General features: G+C 50.6%; 7 protein-coding genes across 7 annotated transcripts; 5 read left to right on the plus strand and 2 right to left on the minus strand.

The window, feature by feature from the left end:
• Positions 1-609: 609 nt before the first annotated feature.
• On the plus strand, positions 610-1,523 carry NECHADRAFT_86591 (uncharacterized protein; the record flags this gene model as incomplete). The annotated part of the gene is made up of 3 exons (XM_003042321.1): positions 610-658; positions 720-953; positions 1,003-1,523. 3 exons carry the CDS (start codon positions 610-612, stop codon positions 1,521-1,523), a joined length of 804 nt encoding a protein of 267 aa, XP_003042367.1.
• Positions 1,524-2,601: 1,078 nt separating this feature from the next.
• On the plus strand, positions 2,602-3,861 carry NECHADRAFT_97257 (uncharacterized protein; the record flags this gene model as incomplete). The annotated part of the gene is made up of 4 exons (XM_003042322.1): positions 2,602-2,785; positions 2,815-2,821; position 2,950; positions 2,995-3,861. 4 exons carry the CDS (start codon positions 2,602-2,604, stop codon positions 3,859-3,861), a joined length of 1,059 nt encoding a protein of 352 aa, XP_003042368.1.
• Positions 3,862-4,949: 1,088 nt separating this feature from the next.
• NECHADRAFT_106463 (uncharacterized protein) lies at positions 4,950-6,132 on the plus strand (the record flags this gene model as incomplete). The annotated part of the gene is made up of 2 exons (XM_003042323.1): positions 4,950-5,918; positions 6,043-6,132. The coding sequence occupies 2 exons, from the start codon at positions 4,950-4,952 to the stop codon at positions 6,130-6,132; spliced, it is 1,059 nt and encodes a 352-aa protein (XP_003042369.1).
• A 530-nt stretch (positions 6,133-6,662) lies between these two features.
• Positions 6,663-7,022, plus strand: NECHADRAFT_51984 (uncharacterized protein; the record flags this gene model as incomplete). Its single annotated transcript, XM_003042324.1, has 2 exons — positions 6,663-6,748; positions 6,800-7,022. The coding sequence occupies 2 exons, from the start codon at positions 6,663-6,665 to the stop codon at positions 7,020-7,022; spliced, it is 309 nt and encodes a 102-aa protein (XP_003042370.1).
• Positions 7,023-7,162: 140 nt separating this feature from the next.
• NECHADRAFT_86595 (uncharacterized protein) lies at positions 7,163-10,082 on the minus strand (the record flags this gene model as incomplete). The annotated part of the gene is made up of 6 exons (XM_003042414.1): positions 7,163-7,627; positions 7,681-8,142; positions 8,209-8,363; positions 8,464-9,255; positions 9,365-9,899; positions 9,978-10,082. 6 exons carry the CDS (start codon positions 10,080-10,082, stop codon positions 7,163-7,165), a joined length of 2,514 nt encoding a protein of 837 aa, XP_003042460.1.
• Positions 10,083-11,184: 1,102 nt separating this feature from the next.
• NECHADRAFT_51706 (uncharacterized protein) lies at positions 11,185-11,863 on the plus strand (the record flags this gene model as incomplete). The annotated part of the gene is made up of 3 exons (XM_003042325.1): positions 11,185-11,331; positions 11,396-11,530; positions 11,591-11,863. Coding segments are annotated over 3 exons (555 nt in total), but the record flags the coding sequence as incomplete, so codon positions are not given.
• Positions 11,864-13,685: 1,822 nt separating this feature from the next.
• Positions 13,686-16,458, minus strand: NECHADRAFT_51776 (uncharacterized protein; the record flags this gene model as incomplete). The annotated part of the gene is made up of 8 exons (XM_003042415.1): positions 13,686-14,266; positions 14,319-14,641; positions 14,688-15,095; positions 15,151-15,171; positions 15,221-15,423; positions 15,512-16,155; positions 16,205-16,285; positions 16,335-16,458. 8 exons carry the CDS (start codon positions 16,456-16,458, stop codon positions 13,686-13,688), a joined length of 2,385 nt encoding a protein of 794 aa, XP_003042461.1.
• Between the last annotated feature and the right edge of the window lie 398 nt (positions 16,459-16,856).

Raw genomic sequence — 16,856 nt, forward strand, 5'->3', positions numbered from 1 at the left:
ATCGATCTCGAGGTCAACATCTGGCTGACCAATGCCACATACCGTGATCCCGAGATGACGGAGATGAAGTGTGGCCTTACCCTTTTAGGAAAATCAGATTGCTTGGCAAAGGTGGAGACTCAGATGTCAGAGTGGATCAGCCCTGGGCTATCGCCGACTCCCGATTAGGAAAACAAGATGCTTCAATCTTGGCCTATCATTCTGGAGGGTATCTTTCTATAGCTTACAAAGGCTTATGCTTGTCTGATACTTGTCTCCATGATATTCTGTCCTTATTGTATCTGATTGGATACCCTTCGTCCACCCCATGAGCCAACATATTCACCCCATCGCTCATGTTAGTTCCTGGGTCTGAGCTGATTAATGAGCGAGCTCGCGTATCAACTTCGATGAGCCTAATCGACGAAATAGGAAAACAAGATTGCGGATAATTCGGGCTCACTCCAAATCTATGTTCAAGTCTGACATTGCCAGGCTAAAATGGGTGTCTCTCTTCAAGTATAAAGCCTCGACTTTGCTGCTTCATCTTTCCCTCTGGAACCATTACAGCCCATTCTCACCATTCCAAACTCATTCAAGAGCACCATTCACTCATAAATACACTTCATCATGTCTCGTTTTACTCCTGAGCTGGCTGGCGCCCACGTCCTCGTGACAGGTCAGTATCTCCCACTCCCCTGACACAATCTCATAGCTCCTTCTGACGATCGTATATACAGGTGGCCGCAAAGGCATTGGAAGAGTCATCACCGAGGCCTTTCTCGCCGAGGGAGCCAATGTCTCGTATTGCTCACGAGTTGTCACCGGTAAAGAGTTTGAGCCTTTCAAGGGTGCAACTGGGGGAGCACGTGCCGTTGGCACAAGCGTTGATATTGCCGACCCTGATTCTGTCAAGAATTGGGTCGAAAGCGCCGCCGAAACCTTTGGCAGGATCGACATTGTTGTTGCAAATGGTGAGCCTGGCCGTGAACTTTCATTATACACTGGCTAACTTGTTCATAGCTTGCCCAGCGATCACTGGCCCAGCTATCGAGGACTGGCAAAAGAGTTTCCAAGCCGACGTGATTGGTCTCATTACCCTCATCCATGCCGCAACCCCTCATCTGGAGCAGCGAGACGGCGCCGGCTCCATAGTCGTCATCAGCTCCCTCGCCGGTTTTGAAGCGAAGCACCCAGCGCACACCGGCCCATACGCGGTATTGAAGAGAGCTCAGGCAACATTAGCCAAGGACTTTTCGAAAGTTCTTGGCCCAAAGGGCATCAGAATCAATTCCATTGCCCCAGGGACCATCAATCCTCCGTCGACGACTCGACCTGACGGGACTGAGGAGCTTAGCACCTTTCAGCAGATCATGACAGCCAACCCGGCCTTCCTCGAGAGCTTGCTACCAAACATCGCTCTGGGAAGGGTTGGTAGCGGTCAGGATGTTGCCAATGCCGCGGTATTCCTTGGTAGCCGACTTTCGAGCTACATCACGGGTACCAACTTGATCATTGACGGCGGCATGTCTACTGCTCTTTGAGGGAAACCCATGTATATAGGCTTCGGACTTATAGACTAGATATGGCTAGGTTTGCTGTTGGGAACTCAATTCATCTCCTATAACCAGCAGTGGGGCCCCATAGGTCGAATGTGGTTTATTCTTCCCATCAAATATGGTACAGCGCGGTCGCCAAAAATCCGATAGGTTTCTCGGTCCCCTTTCACATGTTTGCATTCCTTCTTCACTCATGTGAGTACGCATGTCAGCAGTAACACAGCGAACAGCCTTCCATTCCTATCATCGCCGTGCAACCTACTGCAAACAAGAATGTATGGCTGTGTCTAAAACTGATCCAGCTCCAAGTCATTTTAGTGCAGCTCTGTTTGAACGAGCAACACCGCCGCTGAGTCTATGCAACTCGTCAAAACACGCAACGTCAGGCATGTATGGTGTTGATGTCCAACGTAAACTTAGTGTCTGGCAACACGAGGTCCGTGGCTCGGAATTTCTGGGTCAGCCAATGCCGGGATATCCGAAGCAACGCTTGGCATGGACAGGTAACAAAGACGCAACATCCGACAAACAAGATATAAACATAAACCCAGACGCATACGATGGCGTCAAATAGAAAACAACACTGACGACACAGGAAAAGCATCACTCGCAGCATCAAGCCCTGGTGAAACACAAACACGACAGCAGTCTCGCATCTTGGCAAAGTCATTGGCCTGTGCTAGACATCCCTGACGCACTGCCCCATGGCGCCAAGCGTGGCAGTTGAGACGCCAAGACGTTGGCAACCAGACCTGAAAGGCACAAGCAGCGTCTCGTCCTACGCGGTCAAACGCGAGCGATACGTGGCATCACTCGAGATGACTGAGGCTGTGCTGGGTGGGTGGCGTGGACGGCATTGCCACGGCGGCCTCCGCCCCTCTGATTGGGCATCATGGGTATGATGGAGACGGTCCACAGGGATGGCGGTGCATGGACTGCTTAGTCGACCGCTTGTTTGTACGTACATAGTATCTTTGTTGATATATTTAACCTAGGACCCCGTCTTTCTGAGAGGGTTTCTCAACTTACTTCCTAGACACAATCTACAACACCAAGAATCATCATGAGCTACAACGACGACCGTCAGGGCTACCAGCAAGGTGGTAACTACCAGGGTGGTAACTACCAAGGCGGTTACCAGCAGGGCGGATATGGCGGTGACGACCGTCAACAAGGTGGTTACCAACAAGGAGGATACGGTGGTGATGACCGCCATCAGGGAGGATATCAGCAAGGAGGAGGTTATGGTGATGACCGTCAACAAGGCGGCTACCAGCAAGGTGGTCAAGGCGGTTATCAACAGGGCGGCCGTCCTGGTGGTCTTGCAGACACCTACTTCTCTGAGAACCAGCAGCACCAGGGACCTCCCGGATACGGCAACCAAGGTCCTCCCCCCTACAACCAAGGCCAGGGTCAATTCGGCGGCCCCGGCGGTCCTGATGGCCAAGACGGCGAGCGCGGCGTGATGGGTGCTCTCGCTGGTGGTGCTGCCGGCGGCTTCGGCGGCTATAAGCTCGGCGGCAAGACCGGACACACCAAGACATCTGCCGTCGTCGGTGCCCTTGCCGGCGCCTTTGGTGGACACAAGCTTCAGGATGCTGCTGAGGACTGGAAGGATGACAAAGATGAGAAGAAGGAAGAGGAGAAGCGCCGAGAGGAAGAAGAGAAGCGACGAAGGGAGGAAGAGAAGCGCAGGAGAGATGATGACAGATACAGGAGGGACGATGAGGGAAAGCATAGACGTCGTCGTGGATCTCACTCCAGCTCGAGCTCCGACTCGGACTCTGACTCTGGCAAGGGCAGACGTCGCCGTGGAAATTATGCCGGCAACTTCACTGCCTCTTCCAGAGACATCCACCTCGACACTCACGGCGACTACATCCTCAGTGCCTCATGCGGCCGTGGCGATGGCTCTCGCAGCCACAGCTCCATCTCCCTCAACAGAGTCCTCGAGAACCACCGCGGCAGCTTCCGCTGGGTCGACGGCGGAAAGCGAGGTGGCGGAAGCAACACCGTCACTGTCCAACACGGCGATACCCTCCGCACCATCGCCGCCCGCTTCAACGTCTCATTTGACGAGATTGCCCGCCACAACAACATCAACAACCCTGACCTCATCTACCCCGGCCAGACGCTTCAAGTTCCAGGCGGTGGCAGCTCTGGTGGATACGGAAACTTTGGTGATTCGGCACGCCACGTGCGTCTTGTTGATGGAGGCCAGAAGCTGGAGGCTGAACTGCAGCACGATGGGGAGTGGTGCTTCAGCTCGATTGTGCTGGATGAACGGATAGAGAACAACCACGGTGAGCTGAGGCTCATCTAAAATGGCTAGGATGATTTGAGCGAGTTGGGCAGATTGAAATTTCCTTGATTTTTGCAGCTCTTATGTTTTCATCCATTCACAGGTCCTATCTAAGGATCGAAGAAAAGCAATTTCCCTAGCATACAAAAATATCAGAATGCCATGCCTAGAGCTACATGTTGCTCAGCTATTGTTCAGCCTTTTTACTATTCCTCCTTCTCGTAGATTGATAAGCTGGTCCGCCATCGCACTGGTCTCCTTGGTACATGGCGACAATCCGGGTACGCGTCGTTCTGCTAGAGCTCTATCTGAGACACTGGAAAGGTTCGTGCAGTCGCGTTAGTGGCCTAACGCGTCGCAGGGATCGCAGTTAGAGGCTTCCTAATTATAGCTCAGCCAGCCTATGGCCACGTTTCGCTTCGTCAATGCCAAGTTGAGGCCCTGGCCCTGGTCCAAAGCTTAGCGATTGCTCAGCCCTGACTGGTGAAAGCTTAAACACCTTTCCACCAGGTTCCGTGGCATCCTGATGATGCAAACTCTCTGCGCCCTTGGCAGGGGTCTTTTTCGATGTCACACACAAACGTCCAGTGAGGCCGAGCAATGAACTTGCTAACCATGTCTGGTAAAGGGCTGTTTCAAATGCACAGCTGCGGGGTAGAGCTGCCGGATCTCCGGACGAAATTGTTTAGATGTTTCTCCTTGTCCTCTCCACGGAAAGTCCGTCGGGGAATTTTATCCATTGTCCGCACCACCATTCGTCCCTTGAACATTTCTTCACCTCAATTGACGCATAGATAAGGATTAATTGTTAGAAAGATGTCAATTGCGTAATTTCAGACCTCTACCAGTCCTTCTCGATGCAAATCACCAACTGAAAATCCGTCCCCTGATGCTGTAGGGTAACTTATCCTCTACACGATCAGCCCCGTGATCTGCGAATCAGACCACCCGATAAGAACACGAGGGCCCCTTTAATTAGTAGTACGACTTTATGATTGGGGGTACCTCGGCCAAAAGGTCCACTGATAAACACGCCCGTCAGCAGAGCATCATGGCCAACAAGCAGAGTCTGCGTCCTCTCCTTTTGCTTCATTTCATGATTTTTCAAGATGAATTCGTGTCTTCGTTGCTCAGGCCAGTCTTCTGTCTTTAAATTCTTTTGTGTTTTTGTCCTCGTCACTTTGATACTGGTTCTGACTGGGCAATATGAGTCCGTTCTTGAACCGCCAAGGGTCCCACAGCCCACGATTAGCGTAGTATCAGACCAAGAAAACGCCTACGTCTTTTACGCGACAGACAACACCTACGCGTGCTCAGTTCTGGTCAATGTGCATATCCTGAGAAAGACACACGAAACGAAAAGACGAATTATTGTTTTGGTGTCTAAAGATGTCTCATCCAAGTACCATTCTTCGTTCAAGTCCCTCAGCGCAGAGGTCATCCAGCGGAAGCCCATGGGACTCCATCCCGAAGCGAACAAAGATTATAAAAGTTCACTGCTTAAACTTGAAGCTTTTGGTCTCCCCGAGATTGACCCTTGCTTGAAGCGGCTTCTGGTGGTTGAGGGTGATCAACTCGTCTTGAAAGATCTCGACCACCTTTTCGACCTACCCCCAGCAGACATTTACGCCCCCAAAGCCTACTGGGCCCGAGACGAGCTCTTCAGCAGTACCCTCATGCTTATCCAGCCAAAACCGGAAATATGGAATGACATCAAGGAGATGGTTCCGAATCTGCAACCGAACCAGCTGGAGATGGATGTCATCAACGATATCTTCTCAGGAAAAGCTGCTCCAATCCCCGAGTCATACGTAGTACTGAACAGTCACTGGTCGGAATGGACTCTTCCATCATGGTTCACACCCAGTGCCTCTGTCACTACATCAGAAGTTGCTGGGGCAACACCAACACCCTCGGCGAAACCATCCAACGAGGAGTTGGATGAGCTGTCTCTCCAGGCTCACATCATCCACTTCAGTGCTGAGATTGGAAAGCCGTGGGATTACGATGTATGGCAGGTTGGCGAGCTGGAATTTAATGCGCATCAAGTGTTGCTTCTTCAGTGGCAGGAATGGAGGGTAAGGGCTCTGGAGTTGTGTCCGGCGGGGGTAATTGATCATGTCTGACCGGAAGGCATAATGATATGGGTGTAAAGGGAACGGACTATGAACATTGTAATTGTAATGAAAAGTGTATGAATAGCTTCTTCAAAAGCTGGGTTTTGTGAGACCCTGTGTTAAGGAACCCGGGCGTGTCTTGATCGATCTACTTCGTGTGACTAGATTGCGATGAAAACCGTGAAACTGAACAACTCCTGCGTAGACAAATAACTACCCAATATCGTGAATGCCAAGCCGCGTCGCCCTTGACTGAATCCACCACCCCTGGTTGCATGCTGAGGTCCTCACCTGTGTCAGCAGGGATACGCTCCCTTCAAAGCACCGTTGCTGACTCTGTACCCATCTCAAGCGGGGTAATGCGAGTGACTGCCGAATGCTACCCCCATATTCTACGACCTTCTTATTGACAACTCGTAGTGCCAAGTGTCTCGCTTATTAGACCGACAATTACTTGCCTCATTCAAAAGAGGAGTATCAAATGCTGAGTAATCGGACCATCTCCATCCAGCTTCCACGATTGGCATCTTCCCTTGCCCCGATGACGTGAGGAGGTGGAGTTTGAACCCTCACCCCCGCTATATAAACCATTAAAAGCCTCACGTAACGTTGCCCTCGATTCCTTCATCCTCAGAATTATCCAATCACTATCTTACTCGAGAATTATCAAGTCGGACCAAACACTAGTCGCAAGACCTATCTAAAATGGCTCAAGTCCTGGTTGTCTATCCTTCTGGTCCGTCGTTTGACCATGACTACTACATCAAGTCCCACATGCCCCTCGTCGCTGCGTGAGTGATCCCTGGTCTTCGGAGCAATCGAGAACTGACGGATCTGGATAGTTCTTGGGGCTCGGCTGGTCTTTTGAGCTGGGAGATTCTCAACTTCACCGCCGATGCTCCTTATCAGGTTCAGGCTACGCTGAAGTGGAAGAGCATTGCTGACTTTGAGGCTGCCGCCGCTTCTCCCGCAGCTGAAAAGGTGTTTGGCGACATCAAGAACTTTACTTCTGCTGAGCCTATTCTGCTTAAGGGCGATGTCGTGGCCTCTCAGACTCTGGCTTAAAGCTTCTTGGATAGACATGAATAATGACAACGTTATGTTACGTGTTGAGAGCTGTGTACTATTGTGCCTAACACCCTTTGACCGTAACCCTGCAGGTAGAACCGTGAAATCAACAAGAAAGCGATATGACACGTTGGAATTCATTGACTCCGTCTCATTTCCGACATTTGAATGACAAACAACCCGAAAGTGAGAGCAGCCGTGCTGATGGTGGCCGGCACGAAGGCATTTTGCAGGTCCGTGTGAGTGATGTAAACTAGCCAAAGGGCCACGAAGACAAAGTTCAGGACAAAGCAAAGAATGAGCCAATAAATGAATCTCCATGCTGAGAAACTCATCTTGACGTGTAATCCCCAGCCGACCTGGCCCATCTCTCTGGCGAATGGAGGAGGGTTGAGCTTCTTGGGTAGCATGGCAGTGATGGTCGTGTCGCCTCTCCCTTTCATTGGAGACCTGAGTCCTCCCACAATCTGCTTCCCTGCGGCTCTCATATGGACATCGTGTGGGTTGGGAACGGAGTGTGTATAGTCTTGAGCAGAACTGGGAGGAAGAAGCCCGACTTTCATGGGATCGACCTGGCTACCATGCTTCCACACAACACAAAACTATATTTCTTTGTTAGCATATAATCTCATGACAATCATCTAGACCTGTCTACCTCGATGAAATCGACCGCCGTACATCGCTTCCATGAGAAAAGCAACCCAATCCAGCCACATGCTGAGCGAATAGCTTTGTTGACTTGTCGGTACAACTCCTCGTCGTCATGTAAGGTCTCTGAGTTGAGAATGGGGAACAGGTGGTTTTCAGTTGGCTCTGTAAAAGTCTTTTCGACACACCAATACATGTCTTTCGTGGGAACTGGAGTTGGTAGTGCCGCTGAAGATCGGACAGCGGCGCCCCCGAGAGCGACATTACCAAGCGTAGGCGGGCTATTGGTGCCCCCGGATCGGAAAGCAGCATTCGAAGGTACAGTTGCAGGTACATGTCGTGAGGAACTGGTCGACGGATTCGCCACTGGGAGGAGTGGAATTCGGTTGGTGGTTATTGGCGAACACATTGACTTGTAGCGGTTGAGTTCATCCTGAGAGAGCGACATGCAAAGTTCAATTCCTTGCCACTTGGTAGAGAATGTTTAGTTAGTAGGGATTTCTCATATATATCCGTATCCATACTGGAGACTTACCTCCCACGTCATTAAAAATTGGTCAGGTCTCAGCTTTGGCCGTGGGCGAGGAAATGGCCACCAATCTACCCGCCGTCCGATCCGCTCCTCGATAATGAGTTTAAGCTTTTCGGTTCGAGAGAGAGGATTTGTGTGATTTGCAGGGATGAATGTCGCTATTCGCAAGCCGTCATCGTAGCGGATGTTGGGAAAATTGACCTGTGCCAGCATGTTAGCCATTGGAGTTCGGAAGTGGACTTTATCACATAGAGATACTTTCCTTGACCAGTTCTTCGCAAACCTCTTTTATGGTAGGCCTTTTGGCAGATTTGGCTAGCATTTGACCAAGGATAGGCTGAAGCTGTTTTGCTCGGGAATCCCTGCGAGCCATGCGATCTATCCACTCAAGAACCTGATCCTTCACCTTTTCATCATCATCAAAGCGAGTGTCATTGAACACGTCGGATGATATCTTGTTTCCAGTAGTAGTGATGTGATCCCTAAAGCCGGCCACGCCCGCCGAGCCTCCGCACACAAGAAAGGCCACGATCTCAGTAAAGACACACCCCAGCTTCCAGATGTCGTTGGCCAATAAGTCTGTAGCTGATGGAATTTCGAATCTTTCGCCAATCGGATTCTTTGACCCGACGTTGGGTGATCTTGTTCGACTCTCGGGTGAGTCGTATTCCCATGCAGATTGCAGGGCACGACTGCCAACTTCCCAGGTCGGAGCTTTGGAGAGATCGATCGCCAGGCCAAAGTCCGTCAGTTTCAGAATCAAGCTCCCCTTAGGTGATGGTGTCTCATAGATCAAGATGTTGGAGGGCTTGATGTCGCGGTGGGCCATCTGAATCGAATCATGGAGGTAGGCTACCGCACTTGAGAGCCCAGCAAATTGATCCCAAAGCGAGTCTCGGGTACGTCTCTGAAGTTCGATATCATCATCATAACTCCCACGAAAGAGCCTTTTGAGATTCCCAAAGGCTAGTGGAAACATGAAGTTAAAGTACTGCTCTCCGTTCTCCTCGTATCTAAAGGCGACGAGTGTCTCCACTATGTGGGGATGATCTAGACTTTTGAGCAGCTTCAGCGAGTCATACTCAGCCCAAAATGTCTCTTCAGGGGTGTGCTTGTGAAGTCTTTTAACCGCAACCTATGTGCATAGATGTTAGCGTACCTATATCATTCTTGATGATGACTGCTGGCTTAAAAGGAGGATGTAGGATAGATGCCTTTTGAACGACTCTGTCCGCCTGTAACCGCCCAGGCTGATCTACAGACAACAGAATGTGACTTTTTATATCAAACACGCTGGATGTCTCGCCGACTTCTAGACGGGATGAGTAGAAACCGCTCTGTATCTTGTTTCCTTTTTTGTACGTGTCAGATTGCTCCAATTCGAAGACAACTTGTTCAAAACCCTGGACAGTTTTCTGGGACGCTGGTCGGAACAACGGAATCGTGTTAATATCTGGAGTGACCAAGTCTTCATTTGGCTCGAATCCCCCCTCGCTGTTGGTTTTGTGCGCGTCGCTCTCTTTCGCCGAACGGCCTGTATGGGTGATGGCCGGGTTGCGAGATGGTAGGCTTTCTAGTCTTATCGCTCTATTTTGGCGATCATACTGTGAATGATAATTTGCCGCCCTGAGTGCGTCCCTCTCACTATCGGCAAGATGCCGAGGTATGCTGAGCGTAATCTTCCCATTCCGGAGCTAGAGCAATTGATAGGCACAGTTAGTTGCTATCTTACTGGTGATTAGATTATGACATGGATGGGACGGCCTACATACCCAAATGTGATAGTTGTTGCCGAACCACTTGGTCAGGTAAGACCCGAGTATTTCCACGCGCGGGTACTGAATATCGAGGCGTTCCTTGACGTATCTTGACGACATTTTCTTGTACTGAGATTCTCTGTACCGGAGATGATAAGGAGGAACTGGTGAGAGGGATTCGATGTGCTGAACGGTGTTTCTGTCAAGGCAAGAAGAGTAAGCAGGAGTCTTGTCTACCATGCGGAGAAGACGAGCGAATTTATTGCTGAGGCCAGGGCCGAATGCAAGGATGAATGCCATAAGCCTTCGTAATTGGTTGGTTGGGAATGTGCATATCGTCTAACTTGGCTTCTGCTCTTCAGAGTCTTGAAAAGTCTGCATGAGAGGCTCTGGTCTTCTCAAGGATAGAGCTTACCTGGGTATCCCGTGTTAGCATAGAGTCTAGCTTCAGTTTCCCCTTTCACCGCGGAGATGGGCTTTTCTGAGAGCATTTCGCCTTCTTAATCTGCCGGTCAGCATCGGCAGGTGCATCAGGCTCTGCGCCAGGCTCTCCACTGGGCGTTTTGCCAACTCATCTGCAACCAGTACGTACCGAATCAGGCTGGCTGATGAGACAATTCTACTGGTTCGCCGACCAAATATTGTCAGTACCCTGTTGGCACTGCCCAGATCCTCATGACCTGATCCTTCTCTTCAGGTGACACAGGTCTAGGCTGGCTTGTCAACTTTCTCCCTCACTCGCGCAGTCTGACCCAAACTTGTAGACTCATCACCGACTCGGAATGGACGACAACTTGCCCGACCTAGTCCGTGACTGGGAGCTCGACACTAAATTCGTCAGCGACAAACAAACCATACACACCACGTATGTTTCTGACCCCGCTAGAGGGAGGTGGCGGAGAGCCGAGGAGGAGGTGTGGGACCAAACATCCATGCTAGGTAGAGGCTCGTTCGGCGTCGTCTCGCTGCAGAAATGCGTTTCAGGTCCCAACTCTGGTAAAGTACGAGCCGTCAAGGAGATTCAAGTGACGCTGGATCGATCGGTAGACAAGTTCCTATCTCGGGAGATATCGGCAATTATCAAGTTTTCCCACAAGCGGGTGAGATCAACCATCAGGTGCTCTCTATCATAATCCCACTAATGAGCTTGACTCAACAGTTCCGAGACTGCTTTGTCCCATCCTTAGGTTGGTATAGGGGCAAAGACTCAATCTTCATCACCATGGAGTATCTCCCCTTGGGCGACCTAGAGTCCTTCCTCGACAATCCTCTACCAGACAGTGAAGCCCGGACTATCACGGAGCAGGTACTCCAAGGCATTGACTTCATGCATGGAAGCAAAGTTGCCCATCGTGACCTGAAGCCCAAGGTATGCTAAGACAGACCTGGCTGTCTTTCGAATACAGCTGTTTAACATTTTTGTCTATCACCAGAACATCCTCGTGCAAAACAATGGACCCAATTGGTGGGTCAAAATCTCGGACTTTGGTTGCAGCAAGCAGAGCGAGTCAACATCTCTCCGCACTATTATTGGCACAGAACCATATCTTGCACCTGAGCTTCAGAATGTCTTTGCTCCATCAGATCAAGATGACATAGAGGACGAAGAGGATTCGAATTCCTTGGAGACCCTTGCGTACACCCTTGCGGTCGATATCTGGGCACTTGGTGCCATCGCCTTTCGCATCGCCACTGGACACCTTCCGTTTCCATCTCCGATAGGAAAAAGGCTATTCCGATATGTCGCTCAAGGGGGCCCATTCCCCTCTAACGAGTTATTGAGCACCGAATGCCATGATTTTATCGTCTCCGTCATGAGCCGGTCTCCACGAGATCGACCAGCTGCAGCCACAGCTTTGAAACATGCTTGGATAGCTTCAAGACGCGGCATAGAGAGGGCTAGGTTCATTTCAGAGGCTGACATCACCTCCAATTCCCACACGGATCGGATTACACGGCCAAACAGCCCGCAAACAACGTCCGATGAGGCCTCCGGATCATGGACTACAGTTCAACAAAGTCTCACAATACGGCAAAAGCCTCCGCCGGGCGGATTTGATCCCAAGGAGCGAAGTTCAGCTGAGTTCCTAGGTGCTCATGAGGCCTCGGATTCGTGGCCAACAGTTCAGCGGGATCCGACTGAGGGTAGCCCAACGGTTCCAACAACGATCAAGCGTACACAATCACAGGGCACCCCAGTTCTACAATTATTACCCCTCAAGCTTACAGATGCTTGGAATACCGGGAATCATGAGGTACCAACGGCTTGCGCCTTTTCAGTCGACGGTCAGTGGCTCTTTTCAACGACCTACAACAGGTTTCATCTTTGGAAACAAACCGACCAGGGTGGATTTAAAGAGACAATTGACCAAATGATAAATTGTTACTCAATTCAGGCAGTAGCTGTCTCGTCTAACGATAGACACCTCATCTCACACCATGGCTATGTGGAAGGAGGATCTTATGTTAGGAGTTGGGAAGTTACCTTCGTTGATGGCCTTTTTCAATGCTTGTTAAAGAGTAGGTGGGGAGCTGATTGGGGAGCATACCCATTTCGGAGAGTTTCAGCAAATGCTCGCCGAGTGCTTGAAGTAAAGCACACTAAGGATGGCTTGGCGAAGATAACCATCCTGGGAGTCAGTCCCGGAGGCAGTTTCACGGTTCTTCGATCACAAAAGTCCAATTTTACGGCTGAAGACATTTGTTTATCTGCAGATGGGGAACACTATATTGTTTTTCACGACGAGAAATGCACCATCTTCTCCTGCGAACATACAAACGGTTCCGAGTTTCAACTTTGGAGCTCGAAGAAGCGTGCAAAACTCGGCTGGGTTAAGACGTCAAAGACTGCCACATTCTCACTGGACGGTCGATGGTGTATCATCTGGTACAATCAAGTCTTCAGAATCTTCAGAAGAGTGAGCGGAAAGTGGGAGGCAGGGCTGCAAGTAGGATTTGACGCTGAAGCCGCTGCATTTTCGGTAGATTCCAAACGTCTTGCCATCGGATCCGCCGGCGGCGCGATATCTATCTGGATGCTTGAGAGCGTGTCTTCTTTAACTCTGGATAAGAGAATGCAGCTTCAGACTCAGGGCGAGCTCCGATACATCACCTTCTCACCAGACGGCCAGTTCTTGGCAACAGATGCAGTGGGAAAGTTTCAAGTGTGGAAGATCTTCTGAGCGCTGACAATTGGAGGATTCTGTTCTTCTGTGATTGATTTTGAGCATACGGGTTTTACCAAGAATGTCCGTTTCGTTACATTTTCATTCTTCACTTTTGTCACCTTGATCATTGATGGTCCTGATCTGATGGTGATCCGGCCTCGCAGCACGCATCGGGCATCGGAGAAGTCGTCGGATGTGGGTCCCCGGCGCCGGAACCTCCAGCTCTGGAGCACGAGGGCCGTCGCGGACCTGCAATAATTGAGCATTTAAACATTGTTAAATATCTTGAGTTTAGCCTTGATCGTCAATCTTTTGCTCATATTAATAACCCTTTGTGGCTCACCGCATTACCATGACAGAAACATTCTTGAACTCGAACGCTTACTTTGAGGCCATCTTGAAGATCGCCGCTGCGAATCACAACGCGAAGGACTACAAGAGACATTGTTTGGTATATGGAGAATATTTTCTCACTGAGTTTGGGGATACATTACTAAAGATGGGACTGGCTTGATAGATGTGATGCCACAGTTGGATGTCCAAGCCGTTGTTCCCGCTACCCCAACGTCCAATTGTCCACCTGAAACGGGCCGCCTTGATCATTTGCAGTCTGTGCCGAAAAGAGCATGTCATCAAAGCTGATTACTCGGTCCAGCTGCATAAATCCCTGATCCATCAAGACGGTCGAAATGGCAGACAGCTCGTCAGGTGAATGCTGCTCGTTATTCTGATTGGTGGGAGATGCTTGTATTAAGGAGTTGAGTTGCCCCATTGGCATTGTTGTTGGAACGTTGTTGATGGTGGAGTCAAGATGCTGCGGTTGGTGAACCGGCTGTGCCTCCTGGGGCTTTGGAAGAGTGCCATCTTGGCCTTGAGATGCCTCATGACCAGGGTCTACTTCAGTTTCCGCTGAGAGAAATCCGTCGGTGGAGTATCCAAGAACGTCGAGGGAGAAGTCCGGGTGCTCCTCGCATTTCTTGTGCAGAGCGCGCAGTTGGGCACTATACTTCCCGGCCAACGAATGCCTGTGTTTCTCTTTGAAGATTGGGCCGACCCAGCGTTTTGCCATCTCTTCAAGACTCTCAACGAGTTGCCAGAATTCGGGTGCCAGATCCGTTTTGTAGTACCGCCAGTGCACTGTTTATGTCAGAGTCGAAAGGTACAAAGCTTTGCGTTGTTGGAAACTTACCGAGGAGCGAACGAGCACTTACAAAGACACAGAAAGAAAATTGGCTATTGACTGGACTGTTGTTTGGGGTATACTTGAGATACTTCTGAGTGATTGTTGCTGTCTCGGATGCTGCGATTTGGCAAGTTTCCGCGCTGTGGGCACTGGGCATTCGGACAATCGTTGTCCACTGGGGCGCTGGGTATGCGATTTGTTGGTGGAGGAGAATCATCGAAGTGTTGTGTGTGATATGAGCGAGAGTCAGGTTAGGATCCATGTTGATGATTGTTGGTCGTCGAGAGATATTTGAGTCCTTCCACTTTTGGGGGAGAAACATCTTCCAACTGAGAGATGTTAGAGAGTCGAGAGATACGGTTCCATGGTACTTACTGGACAAGCCGCAAGTCGAGCTCTTTGAACCTTGTGAGCCAGTTGCTAACCTCTTGGCGGTCTTTAAAGTTTATCCTCTGTTGCAGAAAATAAGTCGTGACTTGGCTGAGGGACTCGGTTGCCTCAATGCAGTAGGCGAATGCCCCCACGGTTGACATATCCACTGTCGTAGTTCCTTTCGGCACAGTTGGGGTAGTCAACGGTGTCTCGGGGCCTGCCGGCGCGTCTGTGGTTTGTTCGGGACTTGGATAGTGTGCGGGTAGAAAGACGATCGAGTTGCCGATTCTGGCTGCAGAGCGGTCCCATATGCCAAAGTACGGAGTCAACACGGTTTCTTCCTTATGCCACAGACCTCCATCGGCTGGTAGTCTCCTGCGGACGTCATCGGATGTCAGACTAGTGTTCCATCTACTGTTGTTAGCACAGGCCGTGCACGGAAGGAGGATTGTTAGGAGGAAAATACCCAGTCATGACGGAACAGAGTCTGCATCGCGCGTTAGTAACAGAAGCAAGGTTGCGGAGTTCAAAGTTACCTGTCCAGGTTGAAGATATTCCAGAAGACCCTCCGTCGCTCTTCATCCTGTGTCCAATTCTTCGAAGGTGGTATTGAAGGGAGAGGCTTCAGAAGTGGTCTCTCTTGTCGATCGTCGGCCTCGACGCTGAGTTGCAAATATTCGACGGTTCTTGTGAGCGAGCCAACGCTGGGCCAAGCTCTCGAGACATCACCACTACCCATCTTCAAAAGGTTATTTGTGTACTTCCGACCAGACAAGAGTACTTACATCACTGAAGGCTATGATGCTCAATGCCTGCAAATTCTCGACGGAAAGCCCATCCATTGCAGAGAGTATGACAATGCTTCTAGACCTCGCCATCCAAGCCTCCACTTCTTGAGTCGACAGTTGATGGCTATCGCAGTCGACAAACCGGATAGCGGCGACGACGATGGCATGCAAGAGAACGGCTAGAGGAGGCAACTGCTCATGGTTGTAGAATCGGCTTCGGAATCGAGTTTCGTGCAGTACGGGGATCCATGGTTGAATAAGGTTGAAGTAGGCTGTAACGATTTCTTCGAGGAGCTCTGGAGGTGGTAATTGACTTGAGCTGCCGCCAAGTTCGCCAAGCTGACTTGCCAATTCGATGTTTGGGTTGCCACAACTGTCAACTCTCCGCCTCTTGCGAGAAGGTTGGTGCCCAGAATGAGATTCTTTATGGCTGGGTGAGACAACTGCTACCTCGGTGACCGAAGAGAACTGCGCTGGTGTTGGAGCTGTTTGATGCAACGCCTCTGGTGACGAGTGAATGGCTTGTACTGGTGCTACAGTTCTGGGAGCCGAAACTAGACCTCGCAGTTCCTGGATCAGACTGGAGAACGCTCCTACGAGCTGCGAGGTATCCGATAACGGGGCACTTGGCAGGTCATCGTTATCTCGCCGTGAGCTGTCATAAACCGTGCTTTCAAGAGCATCTTTGTGGGGTTAGCGATGAAGAGATAAGCAAACTGTCGGTTAACCCACCAACTCTCCGGCTTAGGGACTCGATGACGCCGGGTTTCATCCCGGGCTTGTTCTTTTTCGCATCATAAACGCAAGGCGAGTCTATTTCAGTTCAGTTGAAGCCAGACACACAGGGCCTGAGGAAACTCACCTAGCCTTTGGCAATGATTGCACGTCGGCTTGTCACGCGAACATCTCAACTTTCGACGACGACACCCCTGACAAGATGGGATCTCGCTCTCCCCACCGGGACCGACGATTGCTGACGCGCTCATGTTTGCTGCGCCGTCTGCATTGGCATTGATAGACGAAGTTTCAGTTGAATGCTGCATCGGAATCCGATGGATCGCCCGCTGCCCGAGAAGATGGGGAAATGCTGAGTTAAACAAAACCTGACGTGCCTGAGTCAGAAAATGGAATTGAGCTGCATAATCACCCCAGATTTTCGGCACGCGTCCCCCGCACGCGAGAACCGGCTCCAAGCAAGGAAACGATTAGCTTCATACGGGGTTCGTGACAAGCGGTCCAATCGCTTCCGTCTTGCTCGGCTGATGACCTCGGCTGTGACTTGGCCCGATGCCCGATGGTTCAGGCCAACCGGAAATGGTCTGGGAGCAAAAACGTCCGAGTTTGAGGTAATAACTGCTACGTTTATCCAGCCAAGTTTATCCAC

The sequence above is a fragment of the Fusarium vanettenii genome (assembly GCF_000151355.1).
Source record: "Fusarium vanettenii 77-13-4 chromosome 11 genomic scaffold NECHAsca_36_chr11_2_0, whole genome shotgun sequence".
In the NCBI taxonomy this organism is placed as follows: domain Eukaryota; kingdom Fungi; phylum Ascomycota; class Sordariomycetes; order Hypocreales; family Nectriaceae; genus Fusarium; species Fusarium vanettenii.